We start from the raw sequence: 17,660 nt of genomic DNA on the forward strand, positions 1-17,660 counted from the left end.
TGTTAGGGACCTTGTGTACATTATAGCCCCAGGTGACCCTTGGAGAAGGTGTCATGCGGGTGAGGAGGACAAATGGTATTCCCCCAGTAACTCAGCAGCTCGGCAGTATAGACAAGAACTGTACACGTGGATCCCTTGATGTTGGGAGCCACTTGTGGGCTGCTTTCTTCTTGAACATTCACCAGGAGAGTGCAAGAGTTGGTTTGTGAGTTTGTCTCTTCTTCACCATCTTGGAAGTCAGAAAGTATGAACCTAGGAGTAAGACTGGGTGGTGACAGGTTAGGGGGGGTGAGGAAGAGAACCCAACCTCCAAGAGGCCGGGGGCATGCCAGGTGGGAGCTGGAGGGGCTGTCCTGGGCTGGTCCCCTGGGGGAGCAGGTGCAGCTGACACCTTTTCCCGCGGGCCTCATCCTTGCCTCTGTCGTCCCGTAGCCCTTCGGCCAGCTTATGTAATCCCGTAGAGTTGTTTGTTGCCTGCCTTCCTCTGGAGCTGCAGCTCCCCAGGGAAACGGACCCTGCCTTTGGGTCAGTGCCCTGAGTGCCTCATACTCTGTCACTTCTTCTCGGTGGTATGAAGTGATCTGATTCAAAAGGAGCCCCAAGAAGCACCCCTTCCTGAGGACCGAGGAAGTTTGGGTCAGCTCCTGAACACTGCAGTCTGGCTGGGCCGCTGGTACTGGCGAGGTGCCCAGCCTGAGTTTTGTGGGAATGGGAACCCGTGTGCCAGCCCCTACCCTCCCCTTCCCCAGTCCCATGAATCCCCTTTCTCCCTCCTCCTTGAAGGTTGCCTTGGCCTTGAGGAGCTGAGCCAGAGCTGGGTCAGAGAAGGGGAGCCACCAGGCGGAGTGGTACAGGCCCCGTTGCAGGGGTGGCACCCAGAGTCCAGGCAGTGAGCTGCGTCTTCACAGTGAAACAAGCCCCGGCTGTTCCAGAAGCAGTCAAGCCTGCCTTCCGGACCCTGGGGAAACTTTGTTTATGTTGTACAGAATGGCCCTGGGATGACGATGTCAGCTCTGGGACCCCTGGCTAGGAAGCCACAAGTGTTAGTCGGTGACAAATGAGGGGGCCTTATCAGTTCCAACTGCCACAAGAGTTCAACCTCCTTTTCCCACTGATAACCAAGAGTGCCTGGGCCTCCCTACTCAGCCCTCCAGCCAGGAGACCCTTCCCAGCTTTATCCTCCTAGTCAGGCCTCACCCCACCTTGCCCCAGAGCAGCCTGGAGGGCAGGGCTCTCACCCCAAGGAAGGAGAGGCAGCTGGTAGGTTCTCATAGGTTCTTAGTAGGGATTCCTAAAGGCACCCAGGTTCTATCTAAAATGCTATCCCTTATAGTCTACAGACACCAGCAGAGACTTTAAATATCAAAACTATTAAGAAAATGGTCATCTAAGAAACTAGCCAAGTGCAACCCGCATTTAGGAAGCCCTGGACTGCCACATGGTTCTGGACACCGTGGGGACTGCAGTGCGCAAAGACGTGACTCAAAGCAAGTGGCCTCCTTGAGGCCCCACGTCCCTCCTGACTTTACCACAGTGGCCAGTTATTTGCTTTGTTCTATTTTGAGCCTTCCATTTCCACTTCCACCTTAATGCATCTGATGCGGAATGCTTCCTTTGGACCATGGAAAGTAACATCAGGTCATGGAAAACAGCCATGTGGGTGGTTTTGTTTTGTTTTGCAGTTTGCCTCAATTGACAGTTCCACGAGTACCGTGTGACAAGCATGGTAGGACCTCATTTAACGCTCACCACACTCCTGTGAAGCAGGTACTGTGTCACTCCCATTTTATACATGGAGAAACTGGGGCTCAGAGCAGTTCAATCCTTTGCCAAAGGTCACACAGGTTGGTTGGAAGTTTTGAAAGAAGATTTTGATTTGGTTCTTTCTGACTCCAGTGTCCCTGTCCACCAAAGTAAGGGCTACCCCTTGAAAGCATGATGATGTGCTTCTCACCGACTTTACAGGTGTGAGGTCCTGTTCCAGGAATGTGGCAGTGTTGTTGATGACCCATGTACTCACAGAATGGTGATTTAGTCTGAGCACCTGATTTATAGATATGAAGTAGGCCGGGGAAGGAAAGCGAACTGCACACGTGTAGCCCTTTCCTGGTGCAGCCCAGCCAATACTGTGTAGTATTTTTTTTTTTAACCGATGAACTTAATTAGTCTCTGTCTATTCCTCCCTCCCCCTGTTCCCCACGTGTGACCCCTTTCTTGCCTTGGAGCACTTTACTTAGATCTTCATCGACAGCTCCTCCCCAACCCTGCAGGACCTAGCCCACTTCTGTTAATCTGTGAAGATCCTTACCTGGTTCCTTGGGTTCCCAGACTATAGCGCTTTGAGACTGTGAACCCTGAGCACAAGTATTGGTCCGTAGGCCAAGGGATCCTGAACTGTGTTTTTGTAAATAAGTCTTCCTGAAGCACAGCCGTGTTTATGGGTGTATGGGTCTGGTTGCTTTTGGGCTGCAGTGGTGGAGCTGGGTTGTCATAACAGAAACCATGTGACCTACAAAGACTGAAATAGTACCTGTGGCCCTTTTAGAAAAAGTTTACCTACCTCAGCTCTGGAGGAACCAGCCGTACTAAACCTCAAAAGCCAGAGCACCTCAAATCTGTCATGCTCATGAGCTTTTGCTGTAAAGGTGGGGCCGTGGAGGAAGTATCAGGGGGAAGACAGGTGGCCTGTGTCCAGTAAGTTCTTTCAAATACTGTAATCGGTGGATCTTGGTAGATAGAGAGTCTCAAAGGGTTTATTTTCAAGAGTGCTGGATTTCCTCCTCCTCCTAATCGACCTACTTAGTCACTCAAATCAACCTTTGTTCTTCTCTTTTCTTTCCCTGCCACTTCTAATCCAGGGCCAGGTCCACCTGTTCTCCAGAATGCACGGTGAGGCTGTCTTTCTGTCCACCTCCACTGCCCTCACCTGAGCCGGCGCCCTGTGGTCATCCTGGGCCTGGATGCTGTATCAGGTCCAAAGCATCTCTGAGCCCTGTCGCCGCTCCCAGCCCTACGCACAGCGGCAGTCTCCTCTCCTCCAGCTCCTCACTCTCTGTATTTCCTCCCTGGCGGGTAGCACCGTCTGTCACCATCTTATTTATTTTATTTCTTTACCTGCTCACCTTATTTTCCCCTCTGCGATCCAGGCTTTGTGAGGTCACTAATTTTTATCATTTTCATTTACTAATATGTCCTCCATGGCACCTGCCACACGAATGAATAAACAAATGAGCCAGTGATTGAGAAGTGGGTAATGCTGGGAACATCTCGGACACAGCATATGAAAAACATCAAGAGATACCATTTATGTCTTCTTTTCGCCCTTCCTCCTTCTTCTTCTTCTTCTTCTTTTTTTTTTTGATTCCAGGGATTGAACCCTGGGTGCTTAACCACTGAGCCACCTCCCAGCCTTTTGATTTTTTTATTCTGAGACAGGGTCTCCATAAGTTTCTTAGGGCCTCACTAAGTTGCTGAGCCTGGCCTTGAACTTGCAGTTTTCCTGCCTCAGCCTCCTAAATCACTGGGATTACAGCTGTGCGCCATCACACATGGCTACAGGTATCATTTTAAATGCATGAAGAACTTGTACTTAGCTTCCTGCTTTATTTTGATGCAGCTTCTGCCTTATTGTCCCCCCTATTCCTCAAGTGCAGCCCTAAGCCTCACATCTGAGTATGCCCTCCATTCCTTCTGGGAGAGGCTTTTATTCCTAGAAGTGGTGAGAAAGAAAAGAACCCTGGAATCCATTGTCTTGGACCAGCGTTTACCATATGTTGACCCAGCTTCCCAGCAAGGAGTATACTACTCCAGGCTCAGTGTACACATACTTACCAGATGGGACAAACAGGAATCTCATAGTACATGACTGTGCATATTTTCTGTTCTTGACTATTCTATTTGATTCTGTTCTGTTCCATTAAAACAAATAGCGGTTGTGACTCATTCTCTTGATTTCGTGACCCATGAATGTATCATAGCACACTTTGAAATACAGTGTTTAAAAAAATAGTGTCTTTCCTCCAGAATCCTCAATCTAACCAAGGGACCCTAACGTGAGACCAGTGTCACATAGACCAGCAGGTGCCTTAGTGCAGGTCTGAAGTGCTGTGGGGACGTGGGATAGAGGCATGAACCACAGGATGTTCCCTGGAGGCCACATGGAAAGATGATACCTTTAGATTTAGAGTTTAATTTAGTTGTTTTTTTCCAGATGTTTTTCACTTATCACTTCAGTCTGTATATACTATAGGCTCCTCTTTCTTTCTTGTTCCTCTTGTGTATTTTTTTTTATTATTATTATTAACAGAGCTATTATTTCCCAGGTGCTTTTTAATTAAAAAAAAAATATAAAAACTTGGCCTCATTCTTTTTACTCATTTTCTACCTTATTCACATTAGTTTTCTCTCAGGGTGTGAATGTTATATTTATATATAATGAAAATGTATCTATAAATGACATTTTCTTCCTTTATTATTGTGAATTCCTTAACACTTAATGGTGCATGGCCTTCATAGTTATTTCCATTCCAAACAAAAAAGACTGCACATGCTTGCCTTCATCTGAAATGCAGACATTTCTGTAAAAGCTCCGAGTCTCAAGCTTATTGTGCAACTAAAATCAAATCACACCCTCTTTCCCCTGCAAGGGGCATTCAGTATGGTTTTCCCCGTAGCCTCAGAAACTTGAGTACTCTATCCTCTGCACATTTCCACTTTAAAAAATTGTCAAGTAAACCTTTTTACTCTTCTGAACTGCTACAGGCAACCAGGAAGGCTTGCAATTGAGGTACTCGCCCAGCCTCCTCTGGGGCTCCCCTCAAGCGTGGCCTGATGCTGGCCCTAAAATTGCAGGCATTGACAGTCCCTAGGGGTGTGTCCCCAAGAAGCATTTCATTTGTTTGTTTTTTCTCTTTGGAATTCCAGCGTAGGACCCGTCAAGGTGGGAACCATTACTTAGGATCCAAAGCCTGAGAACATTTCTTTGGTTAATGAGCATTGGGAGTACATTTGGCCACAAGTATTGACCAAATTTGGAATTAAACCTTAGCTGGATAATCACACTCCAAAGACCTGGGTGAAAGGAAACTTCTAGAAGGGAGGTGGTTACTCATGGCTGATGTTGGCTTACTAAGAAGGGGAAGAGTTGTGATAGCTTGTGCCTGGGGTGTGGTGTGCAGAGAAGACAGATAGAGGGAGTGCAAAAATAAAGGAGGATCTTAGAATGTTGAAAAGCTCACTGAAGCCAGGCCAGCAGCTCATGCATACAGGCACTTTGCTGGAGGGCCCTCATCCTAACACTGATGGAGCTGAAGACTCCTCAGATTTGATTTAATGAAACGTTGTCCAGCCACACTTGGTTTCCCTTCTTTTGTCAAAAAGGTTAGGTTAGCCGGCCCGGTCATATATGCCTATAATTCCAGCAGGTTGGGAGGCTGAGGCAGGAGGATCGTAAATTCAAAGGCAGCCTCAGCAACAGCGAGGTGCTAAGCAACTCAGTGAGACCCTGTCTCTGAATAAAATACAAAATAGGGCTGGGGATGTGGCTCAGTGGTCTAATGCCCCTGGGTTCAATCCCTGATAGCAAAAACAAACAAACAAAGATAGGTGAGGTACATGAGGCTGCCTGTAAGTTGCAGCCACTGTGGTAGGATTTTGTGTCTTGCCATCCTGCGCTTTGTACATGTCTCTACCAGTGAGGAAGCCATGACTTTCTGAGGTCCCAGACCACCTGTTCTTACCATTTCCCTGCCTGCCCCTCTGCATCTGGATCAGTTACTGTGTGAAGTTCTGCACAAATCTGGGGATTTACTTCGTCTAGTTTTAAAACAGTGGTGAATCATAGTGAACCATTGGCTTATCATTACTTACCTGAGAGGGCCAGTTGTCCTTCTTTGCTTTGTCCTTGGATTTTTGGTGTAAGATTAAATTCCTCTAGTCTGAGAGCCACTGTGATAAAACCCAAAGCTCTTAGGTTTCCAGAAGTGACATAATCTCATTGCAGAAATGTTTGGATTGCAGACAGCGATGGCCCTCCATGCAGTTTAGACCATGCTGTATGGTACCTGAAGGGAAGACCCCTGGCCCAGGGCTCCAGAGGAGCCTTTGATGGTGGGGTCAGGCCAGTCTCTCTCTCCCCGCCCCCCCCCCCCCCCCCCAGTGCTGTAGGAGGTTGACATCCTTGTCGGTTTGTTTACTTTATCCACTTGTGCTAAATCCTGCTCTCCCTTGCCCCTCCCTAACCTCCCCACTCCTTACCTTTTGGCTTTCTTTAAAAAGTGTGCTGCACAGCTTTTTTTCCACAGGGAAAGATGGAAGCTCCGGGGCATATTCCTGGGTAGCCTGCCAGTTTTACATGGAAAATCTCATCAGGTCCCTGAACTCTTCTGAATTTGAAAATGAATGCATGAAAGGGAAGGCCAGGACAGGACTGTTGAGTTTTCCATAGTTGAAGTCTCCCAGGCTCTCAGCATCCAGATGATCAAGCTGGGAACCTTGGCATTTATCATAACACAGGCCCACCTGACCCAGACCTGCGTCTGGGGTCAGAACTGCAGCTGGAGCTGGGTGCCTGGGGTGGCCCCAGGTGCCAGCCTGTGACCCTGGCTTTGTGCCATTCCCCTGTTCTCAGAGCCGCAAAATTGATGATTTCTGGTTGCCCTGTTTGCTGGTGTTATTGATAGTATTTTCATGGGTGCTGTGGATAAATAAGGTTTGTAAGAAAACTATTTGAATTGAAGATTGAAACACAGAATTTAAAAAACTTCTTTATACATGTTTGAAAATAACTTGTGCTTGGTTCTCCTTCTCTGGAATTTTCTAGGCCTCCCCTCCTCCCTCATGGTCGTTAAATGCTTTTCTTGTTTGCTTTCTAAATGTTGGAAGACAGCACCAATCTTCCTGTAGTGGAACAGTTGTGAAAATAAGGGAGTGTGTGGCTGAAAGCATGGAGTGGACACAGGTTTAAGTAATTTGACTTCTTTTCTTTCCAAATCGGTAAATATTTACAAATCAACCACATCAACAATTTGGGTACACTGGGTCACTTGAAAGCTTGCAGCTACAGAGCACTGCCCGTTGGCCTGCTGCCAGCTCCAATGGCCACGGAGGCAGGATTTAACATTTTTTTAAAATATGCTGATCATAGACCAAATGCCTCCAGCCAGCCCCAAAGTGGGCCTCCAGGACAACTTCCTCATCTCCACGGAACAGTTTGAGGAAATTTGCATTTTAAAATTTGACTTCTAAAGATTCAACTCTTAAGGCTGGAGCAGATTGCTGTGAACTGAGGAATCCAAAAAAACAAATGCCGGATTCTGGCTTAGGGTTATCATTGGTGCCTGGGATCTTTTGTTTCTTGGGGAAGATAATTGCCCAAATCCATTCCAAGCATTTTGTGAGAAGTTAGAAAAAAAACAAGTGGACTAACTTTTCCATTTTTGTAAAGTGGCACTGACATAATGTGGTGTATAAACATAACTCTAGTTTTTAGAGCAGAGACAGTTTTGAGGGTGTCTCAGCTCTTTTTCCTTCAACATTTGAAATCTGGCAAAATTAAAGATTTTTAGAAGAGAATTCATATTGTTGTTCAGTGTTGACACTGAAAAATCATGAAGGATTTCCTTTTGGGGGTAGTTTGGATATGAAAATTTTATCATTGTATCAGTATAATCTGGTAATGACATTCACTGGGTCTGTCAAACTTAATACGAGGAAGATTTAAAAGCATTTTATGGTGTTTTGTTGTCTGAGGATGATATTTAAGTCTGGCCAACAGTCAACAAATAAATGAGAAGCTTTTAAAAATAACTAGGGTAGTAGCTGTATATCTCCTTCCTGCAAAATACTTGACACTTCTGTATTAATGCTTTTGTATTTTAATTTCCTTTGCAGAGTATTGGGAAAGGGTCGTTATGGTGCATAGACCCAGAGTATAGACAAAATCTAATTCAGGCTTTGAAAAAGACACCTTACCACCCACCTCCCACCTCTCCTCAGGCATATCAAAGGTAAGCAGTACCTTCTTTCTTTTGGGGGGATCTACTGAAATCACTTTTATTTTGGCAGAGGCAGGCACTGCAACTAATTTCATAGGCTGCATGAGGTTTCAAAAATAATTGCAGATAAATGAGAAAGAAATGAAATATTATTAGTAGGCATATCCATTGTTGTATTTCCTGCAAACCTTACCGCTTCTGCTCCTCTCGGGGAACAGTGCTTCCAGAAGACTTCATGGTGGTAAAATATTGTCTTCCTGAGTAGAAACATTTACAAAGAAAAGCTGACAGCTTTCATATCTCTGGGTGTCACGTTCTGTTGGGATAAACATACAGGAATGAGTCAGGCGAGCGATGCCATCTTCCCCTGACCTGAGCAGGGTCTGCTGGCGTTGTGAGAAGGCTCGCTGGGTTGTTGTCTTTCCTGGTCTCCATGTAGACGGTGCTCCTAAGTGATGGGTTTGTTGTGGTTACTTGGTGTTTGCTTCTTCAGGAACTGTAGGGGACAATGGAGACCTCTGCTCTCCTCACGCCCATGTGTTGGGAGATTGAGGTCATGAGTGCCATTTTTACTAATTTATAATCAGAGTGAAGGGTTAAGTAGATTGTCATTTTTTGGAAAAAGCATATTAACGTTAGATTCAAAGAAAGAGAGATATGACATGAAACAGCATTTTAAAGTGGATTTTATCTACACATGGTGCTTGGGTCCAAAGTGCATCCCTCAAAATTTCAAAATTATGTTAGAAGATGTATAGAAATGTTTTTGTGGCAGCTACCCTAGTCAAGAGAACTTGTCCTTGGACGACACGTTTATGTTAACTGGGAGTGGCATGGTGTCAAGAGATTTCTGGAGTTTTATAGTCCACTTCTCGCAGATGCTTCTCCTGGTCTGATGCTGGTTCTGTGGGAGGCAGCACAAAGTGATCCTCCAAAATGGCATTAATGAAGTTCTTGTGCCTCTCAGCCGAGAAGCATTCCATCACAGGCCCTAGACAATCAGTCTTCAGCAAGAGATGGGGAGGAACAGCTGGGCTCTCTGAGAAGACTGCTGTATGTCTGCGTTTGCTAGGCGATTAGCGTGATGGTAGCTATAGCAACTGGAGTGTCTCCATAGTAACGCGTAGCCGAGACAGGTGCAGTTGCATCACAAGGCTGTTTGTTGCCTGGCAAAAGGACAGGCCATTAGTACTTAGATATACGCTGTTGCCTTAGAAACAAATAACCCTACATAGCAACTACAGTTGGTTTGCAAGGTTTAAAAAAAAAAAAAAAAAGGTTGTAGCAGCTTTTGTCTGTGTTCATAAAAATCAGTGGAAGCATACTTTATTCAGAATGACAACTTGAGGTCATATAGCTGTAGGAGATAAAATGGGATTTTCCAAAGCAGCCCAGCTGACATTGTAGAAATGTCCAGAAGGACAGAGCCATATGCTTGGTTTTCTCCTTGTGGCTGTAGCCACCCCTGAAATGGAAGAGAACTGGGACTGGAGTGGAAAATTGCAAATGTTCGGGGTTGGTGGGGGAGAGGACCCTGATTATTGAAGTATTTCCTGGATTCTGGATTTGCATGTTCCTTTGTCATTCTGTGCCCCCTCCCCGCCAACACACACACATTCCAAATTGCAGGGAATACACTTCACTTACCTCTCCAGTTTTGCCTCAGAAGGATTTCGTATCCCTTTGCTTCTAGGAAGTTAAGAACATGAGTGTTATTCACTGGTCATATCATTGGTTCATTTAGGCCAGTATTTTGTTGCCAAATGTGACCCCAAGGGAAACGTAGTAATTATTTAATAATTTGAGGGATTATAGTGGAGCTCTGGGGCTTGCAGGAGGAATGTGTACTCAGGCAGGAGGCTTTCTGAGCTGGCCTCAGCCTAACGACTTCATTTTGATTTTTAATATAGGCATAAAAATACAGACAAAGCAGGGTTTTTATGGGGAAAATAATTTCCAAACAAATACTTCAGGTCCTGTTCTGTTCTGTCATCTGCAGTTCTTTTCTCCCAGTTGAATGAGGGGGAAAGCGTTTCTACCACATATCCATGCAGGTGCTTAGATTTCACCTCCGTCAAGGTCACTGGATGTGGAGTGAGATGACAGGTCAGCTTCTAGCTTGCTCTTCCATGCCTTGACTCCGAGAGCCCTCGCTGCCTCTTCCCTGGAGACCCTCAAGCCTTCCTCTGAGAGCCTGGGGTTTGCTTCCAGAGTCTCTCATCTGTGAAATCGTACTGAAGCTACCACTTCAGTACAATAGATGATGGTCTGCTATTCCTATGGCTCACAGTGATGTGGTCTTCAACTCGACTCTAAGCCACCAGGCTACTTGTTGGCATGACTTTAGGAAGATGGGAGTGGAACAAGGTGAGTCATTGAACTGGGACCAAAACTTGCTGAATTGGCATGATCTGGCCAGGTCTTCTGTGATGCTGGGAATCACCTGTTGCCGTGAAGGTCACCAGGGAAGGATTTGGCTTCTATGGATCTGGTACTTTGTGTGCTGGAGAAGGTGATGATTAACCAGATGGGCAGTTATTGCTAGTACTTGCAGGTGTGCTTGGCAGGTAATGCTGAACTGAGCCGCAGGTGGTGGAAGCTGCAGGGAAGATGAGGAGTCTGGAAAGACAGCCCCAAACCTTGTTTGCATCCAAATATAAAGCCAAATACTGCCATCCACGGCCCGTGCCTCTGGGTTCTGGTGTGCCCTGTGAGACGTCTGCTGGGTGCTCCTCGACTCTTAATTTTTTATTCTCTTCCCTTTTCTTTTTTGGATACCAAAGAACAATTTGTGGATTGTTTTTTAATATAAACGCAGAGAGCTCGGTAGCATTAGCCATTGGATTAGTTTCCTTGGGCTGCCATAACAGAGTACCACAACCAAGTGACTCAGACTACAGCAATTTGTCACCTCATGGTTCTGGAGCCTAGAAGTCCGATATGAAGGTGTCAGCAGAGTTGGTTCCTTCTGAAGCTGTGGGAGAACCTGTTTGGTGCCTGCCCCTGGTTCCTGGTGGCTGCTGGCCATTTTGGCTTACGGAAGCATCCTGTTGTTCTCTGCCTTCTTCCTCACGGTGACATTCTCCCTGTGTGCTATCTGTCCCTAAATTGTTCCTTCTTAGAAGGACACTGGTCATGTTAAATCAGGGGCCCATCTTATTCTAGGATGACCTATTTTAACTTCTCCAGTGACCCAGTTCCCAAATAAGGTCACATTCTGAGTACCGGGGACTAGGACTTTGATGTAAGAATTTTAATTCAATCCTTAGCTGCCTTCTCTCTCTCTCTCTTTTTTTTTTTTAAATATTTACTTTTTAGTTGTAGGTGGACACAATATCTTTATTTCATTTTTTTTTAAATGTGGTGCTGAGGATCGAACCCAGTGCCTTACATGTGCTAGGCAAGCACTGAGCCACCACCCCAGCTCCTAGCTGCCTTTTCTTTAAAGAAGGCATTTTGTTGGTCAAATGTAGAGAAGCAGAAAGTAAGAAAATGTTCAAAACACAAGATGAAGGGGATGCATCCAAAGGATGCAGGGGCCATCCTTAAATTGCTCCCATTAGTCCAACTGGGAAGATTGGAACAATGAAATAAGTGACATCTTATTGCCTTATCACTGACAGTGCAACTCAAGTATCTGTGAGCCCATGTTTATATAAATGAATAAATAAGAGAAGAGGCACATTTCCCATAGAGAAGAATTTCAAATAATTTACGTGGCTGTTCCTCCATTGGAGGTGGGGCATAATTCCCTACTTTCTGAGTGATGGCGCGTAATGACTTGTTTGCAAAAAGGAGAATATGGGAAGGGGTGGGAAGGTAAGTTTACAGTAGGAAAACCCATCAAACACTACCTACCTGTCAACGCTGACATCACCAGTGATGGATGTTGTTAGGTGTCTGTTTGATGATGTCACGAACTTAGCTCTTTACCTCTGGGTTAGTCAGCTTTCTGCTACTGTGACAAATACCTGAGCTAAATCATATCAAAAGAAAAGATTTATGTGGCTCATGGTTTTGAAGGTGTCAGTCCATGGTTGCTTGGCCTTGTCACTTTGGGACTATGGCAGAAAGTATATCATGGCAGGAGCAAATGGTGAAGGAAGATATACCTCCTAGCAGCCAAGAAGCTGAGAGACAAAGAGGAGGTGCCAGGGTCCCAGTGTTTCCTTTGAGGACACGCCCCGCAAAGACCTAACTTCCTCTCACTAGCCCGTCCCCCCCAAGGTTCCCCCACCTTCTAATATGCCACAGGCTGTGACCGAGCCTTTAGCATGTCGGCCTTGGGAGTCAGATGTGTCACCATTGTGCCACAGTGTCCTTAGCCTCTGGTTGTTTTGGGGACACTTTTAATCCAGATCATAACAGAGGTCTTCCTCCCCAAGACGAGTAACATTAGTCTCATCGTGGGAAAACATGAAACAGTGGTTTTGTTGTCTGGGGGGGGGAGGTATTCTCCAAACAAAATAGCTAATTAGCATTCCTCAAATTTGTTATCCAAAACAAGGAATGTCTGAGAGACATTACAGACCAGAGGAGACCAAGGAGACGTAATGGCTCAGTGTAGAAAATGATCCTGGATGGGATCCTGGAACAGAAAAAGGGCATTAGAGAAAAAAGTAGTAAAATATGAATAAACTGTGAAATTTAGTTGTGAGTAATGTGTCAGTGTGGGTTCCATAGTTGTGACAGATGTCCCATCATGACATAAGACACTCACATTGTAGGAAACCAAAGGGAGGGTATACGGGAACTCCCGATGCTATCTTTGGAACTTTACTGGTTAAAACAAAACAGCTTCCAAAGCCCAGTTATATCAGTTTTAAAATATCCAAATCTTTTTGGTGTAAAAGGAGTAAAATGGCTGCCTCACCGAGAAGTTGCCTGTTGCCTGCGCCTGTCGTCCTTACAGAACCCTGAGGATCTGCTCCTTGCACTCTTCAGTGTTCTCTGTGCCACGAATGTGGCTCCCTCTCTGGAGCCTCTGCTGGGTCACAGGAGGGGCGTCACGGTAATTCAGGTGCCACAGTTCCTGGAACTTGATTTTTGTGAAGTGGCACTCATCTGTGCTTTGTAGGGTCCCCCACTGGCTGAGCTCAGGGCACGAAGGCCAGATCAGCTTTGCCAGGGTCTGGCTTGTGAGTCTCAGAATCTAGATCTGGGAAGAGGAGGGAGGATGTTATTTTTGGATGTCTTGCCTGCACCTCTTCAGAAAAGTCGGGTGAGCTATTCTAATATTTAGCACGTAGCAATGCCCCTCCTTCCTAGATGTGGTGTATTTCATTAAAGGATATGTGTTTTAGTCAGCTTTTTTTTTTTTTTTTGCTGCTGTGACTAAAAGACCTGACCAGAACAGTTTTAGAGGAGGAAAAGTTTATTTGGGGGCTCACAGCTTCAGAGGTCTCAATCCACAGATAGCAGGCTCCATTCCTCAGGGCTTAAAGTGAGGCTGGACATCATGGCACAAGAGTGTGGCAGAGGGAAGCAGCTCACGTGATGATCAGAAAGCAGAGAGAGACTCCACTCTCCAGACACAAGTATATACCCCAAAGCCACATCCCCAACGCCTCACCTCCTCCAGCAACACCTCATCAGCCTTTAACCACCACTTAGTTAATCCCATCAAAGATTGACCAATTCACTGATTAGGTTAAGGCTATGACCCAATCATTTCTCCTCCAAACCTCTTGCACTGTCTCGCAGGAGCTTTTGGGAGACATCATATCTAAACCATAATAATATGCATATTTTTAAGGCTTTGGATAGACATTGCCAAATTGGCTTCTGATTTTATATTCTGTTCTAATGTACACTACCACCACCTTTTTTTTAAAAATTTTTTTAATATTTATTTTTTAGTTTTCGGCGGACACAACATCTTTGTTTGTATGTGGTGCTGAGGATCGAACCCGGGCCGCACGCATGCCAGGCGAGCGCGCTACCGCTTGAGCCACATCCCCAGCTCCCCACCAACTTTTTAAGGAAATAATTTTTCTAACTTTTTCTCAATGCCTGAGGGTTAAATAAAAAGGTTGTTCCCCAGGGGTGATTTTTAACTGTTGGATATTTTTTTGGTACTGGGGATTGAACCTGGCATGCTCTACCACTGGATAAGTTTCTAGCCCCCCCCCCCCCCTTTTTTTAACTTTCAGACAGTGTCTCACAAAATTGCCCAGGCTGGACTCTAACTTTCAATCCTCCTGCCTCAGCCTCTTGAGCAGCTGGGATTACCCCCAGGGTTAACTTCTATGATGTTGATACTTTATAATGGGGCATTTAAATATTACTACATTAGTACTAATTTTAAACAATACTAGATAAATGCCCTGTAAATAGTAGATGCAGTCACAGTAATGTTTATGAAGACAGATTGTTGTAAAAAATTGTATATATCTGTATTTTAGGTAATATTTTTACTGGCATAGGCACTAATTCAGAATCAATTGGCAGAAAAGTATTTTAATCCTCCCATAAGGTTTTTTGGTACTGGCACTTGAACACATGTCAGGCAACCATTCTACCACTGTGGACTTCTACTACAGTCCTTTACGTCTTATTTGATCCAGGGTCTCACTGAGTTGCCCAGGCTGTTCTCTAATTTGTGATCCTCCTGTCTCAGCCTCAGACGTGTGCCCCCACACCAAGCTGGGTAACAGGTTTTGTGATTCATGAGACCACGTGGTTTATAGAGAGTTTCCTGGATGATCAGTTTTCAGAGAGCGGAGATTCTCTGTTTGTGAGTCTGACCTAGAGCTTTGTAGGGTGGTTTTTGGTAGTTCTAGAGAAATCCTAGCACCTTGTCTGTGTGATGGATCTGTCACACTTGGGCTCCAAATGGGCAGAAACCGGGATGGAAGGGGCCTTTCGTTTTCCGGTATGCCTTCTATTTCTTGTTAAAGCATCTTCACTCTTAAAATAATGGTCACGTTTTACATTTTGTTTGAATATATTATCGTCTAACATGTACAGAGGTTAAAAAATCTGCAAGATTTTGATGATCTGAATCTAAAGATTTTAGACTTATTTTCTAAAGTTTGCAAAAACATTTCAAGAAAGTTTCTTTTCCTCTCACCTAAAACAAACAAACAAACAAAAAATCAAAAAACAAACAACAAAAAAAGGAAAATCTTGGACATTTAAATAGTTGTTTAGCTTTTTATGGTTCTCTTTGTTTCTTCATAGTAATTTAATGAATCCCCTTGCCCCAAATACATTCATGATTTCCCAAAGGTTTTGGTCTTCCCCATGTTGAGGTTCTAACTGAAGATTGTCAATGTTTAGTGTTAACTCAGCAAAAGGTTCTATTTTATCCTTCCTGCTGCCCCGTTCATGTTCTTTGTCTTTATAATTTTTTTTAAATGCCTACATGGAATAATATTGCTAGGGATGTAGAAATTGTTTAGAGTGGTCATAGCAGATTCAAGTTAAACCATCAGCACCCCCCCACCCTGCCCTCTTTTTTGGTGTTGGGGATTGAACCTGGGGACTGAACCCAGGGCCTTGTGCGTGCTCATTCTTTAGCAGGTGCACAAGTTTCGACTGAAGGCATGGTAGTGGGGGGCTTGGGAAATGCTTGGGGAGGAGGTAGGTAAGGTACTGAGGTGTTTGGGGAACTCATCCTTTTAAACAATTAGAAGATTAGCAAATCCTTAAAATGTTAAGCTTGTTAACATAGCAGTGTTAATTCCTCCGCTCAAAATGCTGAATTTGCACACAGCAAGGAATAGCTTGTTCATGGCTTGGATAGGATCCCACAATTTTTTAATTTATAAGACATCTTTCATTCTGGTTATTCAGGGTATTGTGCATTTAGCAGTTGGCAGAAGAACTGCAAAACCACAATAAAATCAGTTCTAATTCACAGGGGAGGGGTTTAATTGTTAGATTATTGCATTATTTTATGTTTTAATTCAATCAACCATAAAAAAGAATGAGAGGCTTTAGATTAGTTGTATCATTATTACACTTCCATTTACTTGTAAGCAACGGATCTGATGGAAATCATAAATTTGTTTTCGAATGCCCTTCGTATTCAACACACTTAAAAGGGTGAGGTGTTATGTATTTGAAGGATTGTTAAAACTGGCTTTTTGCTTAGAGAATAGTAAATTTTAAAAAAATCAATAAGAAGCTTCATTGTGGTGAGTTTGTAGATGGGTATGCTAAATTAACGGGTTTGAATAACAGGGTTGTCTAATAATAGTACTGCCAAATATCCCTTTTAATTTGTCAAAAAAATTGGAGGGGGCCCATAATAGAAAAGGATTCAATTATAGAGGGCACTCTTATTATTATTTTTTTTTTCAAAAACACAGTGCCCATTTACACTATGAGCTGTAAAAATCCATTCGTTGACTGTACTTTTACTTTCATATCAAATCATTTTATCTGTTGACTTCATTGTATCTTCAGAGTTGGTTTTATGGAACACTTTGAGTCCCAGCATTCCCTTTCAGCGGGCTGTCCATTGTACATTTAATTCTCATTCAGTCCTACAATATTTTATTTAAGTAGAAAGCAGCCCCTGTTATCTCTGGACACTTAGGCACTAGGTGCATCTCATGAATACTGTGCTTCCTTCTCCACTTTTTGTTTTGTGTTCTCACTCTGAAAGGCTAATCCTGAAGCAGGTGGGCTGATTGTAGGTTTTACCCAGGTACTAAGTGGCACCGGTAGCCCAGGGAGCCCTGCAGAGTTGCTTTTTCATCTTTTGCTCTTGGGGTGCCCCTGCTCTCTCTGGTTGATACTTTAATAACAGAAGTGTTAGGGTCTCTTTAAGTCTCCTACTGATAAATTTTTGTTGATCTAACTCCTTAGATGATGGATAACAAAGAAGTTGCCTGTTTCTCATACCTCCCGGGAAGAAAGTTGAGGTGTTGATGGACCCAGTGGGGGTCTGGAATCTTTTCAGATTTGCTTAGTGTTTATTTGCTTCTCTGGGAGCCGGCTGAGGGCCTGGCAGATCCCTGGTCAGTGCCTTTTAGGCTTTTTTAGAAGGGGAGGGAAATACCTGCAAAGCCTCCCTGACCTGCATTCTGGAGAGTTGTCAAATCCCTCACCTTCCCAGGAGGGGAGAAATTGATCTCTGTGTTAGAAATATAAAAGAACTGGAGTGGGGTGGGGGGGTAAAGCAGGAAATCAGCGATGTACAATGTGAGAAGACGGGCAGCAGTTTCTTTGTTTTGCAGTAGTGTAAAAATGACAGATTTTTTTTTTTTTGAATCATAATAATAAATATAAATCTACCACTGTCAGGTCTGAGCCGCCCCTTATTGCCAGCTTCTGGTTACGTTAAATACTTCAGGATTCTATGGATTGAAAAAGAGGGGGATTAGAAGTAGAGGTGTAAATAGTTAGATGAGACTGTGGAACCCCTCATTCATGAAAGATATGAAAAAGAAAGGTAGAATGAAAAGATTAGTTTACCGTGTATCAGCCGAGAGTTCTGTTGGTCAAATGGTATCATAGGTTCATTAAGGATAGTGGGTGATGTGGTGAGTAGGCATTCCTACTCCACCCCACCCTCCATTTTTTGTTTGTTCTTTTTAGATATACAGGATAGTAGACTATATTTTGACATATTATACGTACATGGATTATAGTTTATTCTAATTAGGATCCCATTATTGCGGTTGTGCATGATGTGGAGTTACACTAGTCATGTAT

At 44.2% G+C, this 17,660-nt stretch overlaps 1 protein-coding gene across 6 annotated transcripts in view; it reads left to right on the plus strand.

Moving 5' to 3' along the window:
• Positions 1-17,660, plus strand: part of Foxn3 (forkhead box N3) — a 392,487-nt gene that overhangs the window by 220,092 nt on the left and 154,735 nt on the right. For all 6 annotated transcript variants that reach the window (XM_027931570.2, XM_071607611.1, XM_071607612.1 and 3 more), the window contains one exon: positions 7,891-8,006. In XM_027931570.2, the coding sequence (XP_027787371.1) occupies positions 7,891-8,006 (116 nt within the window). The remainder of the gene's footprint in view (positions 1-7,890; positions 8,007-17,660) is intronic.

This window comes from Marmota flaviventris, chromosome 2, assembly GCF_047511675.1.
Source record: "Marmota flaviventris isolate mMarFla1 chromosome 2, mMarFla1.hap1, whole genome shotgun sequence".
In the NCBI taxonomy this organism is placed as follows: Eukaryota; Metazoa; Chordata; class Mammalia; order Rodentia; family Sciuridae; genus Marmota; species Marmota flaviventris.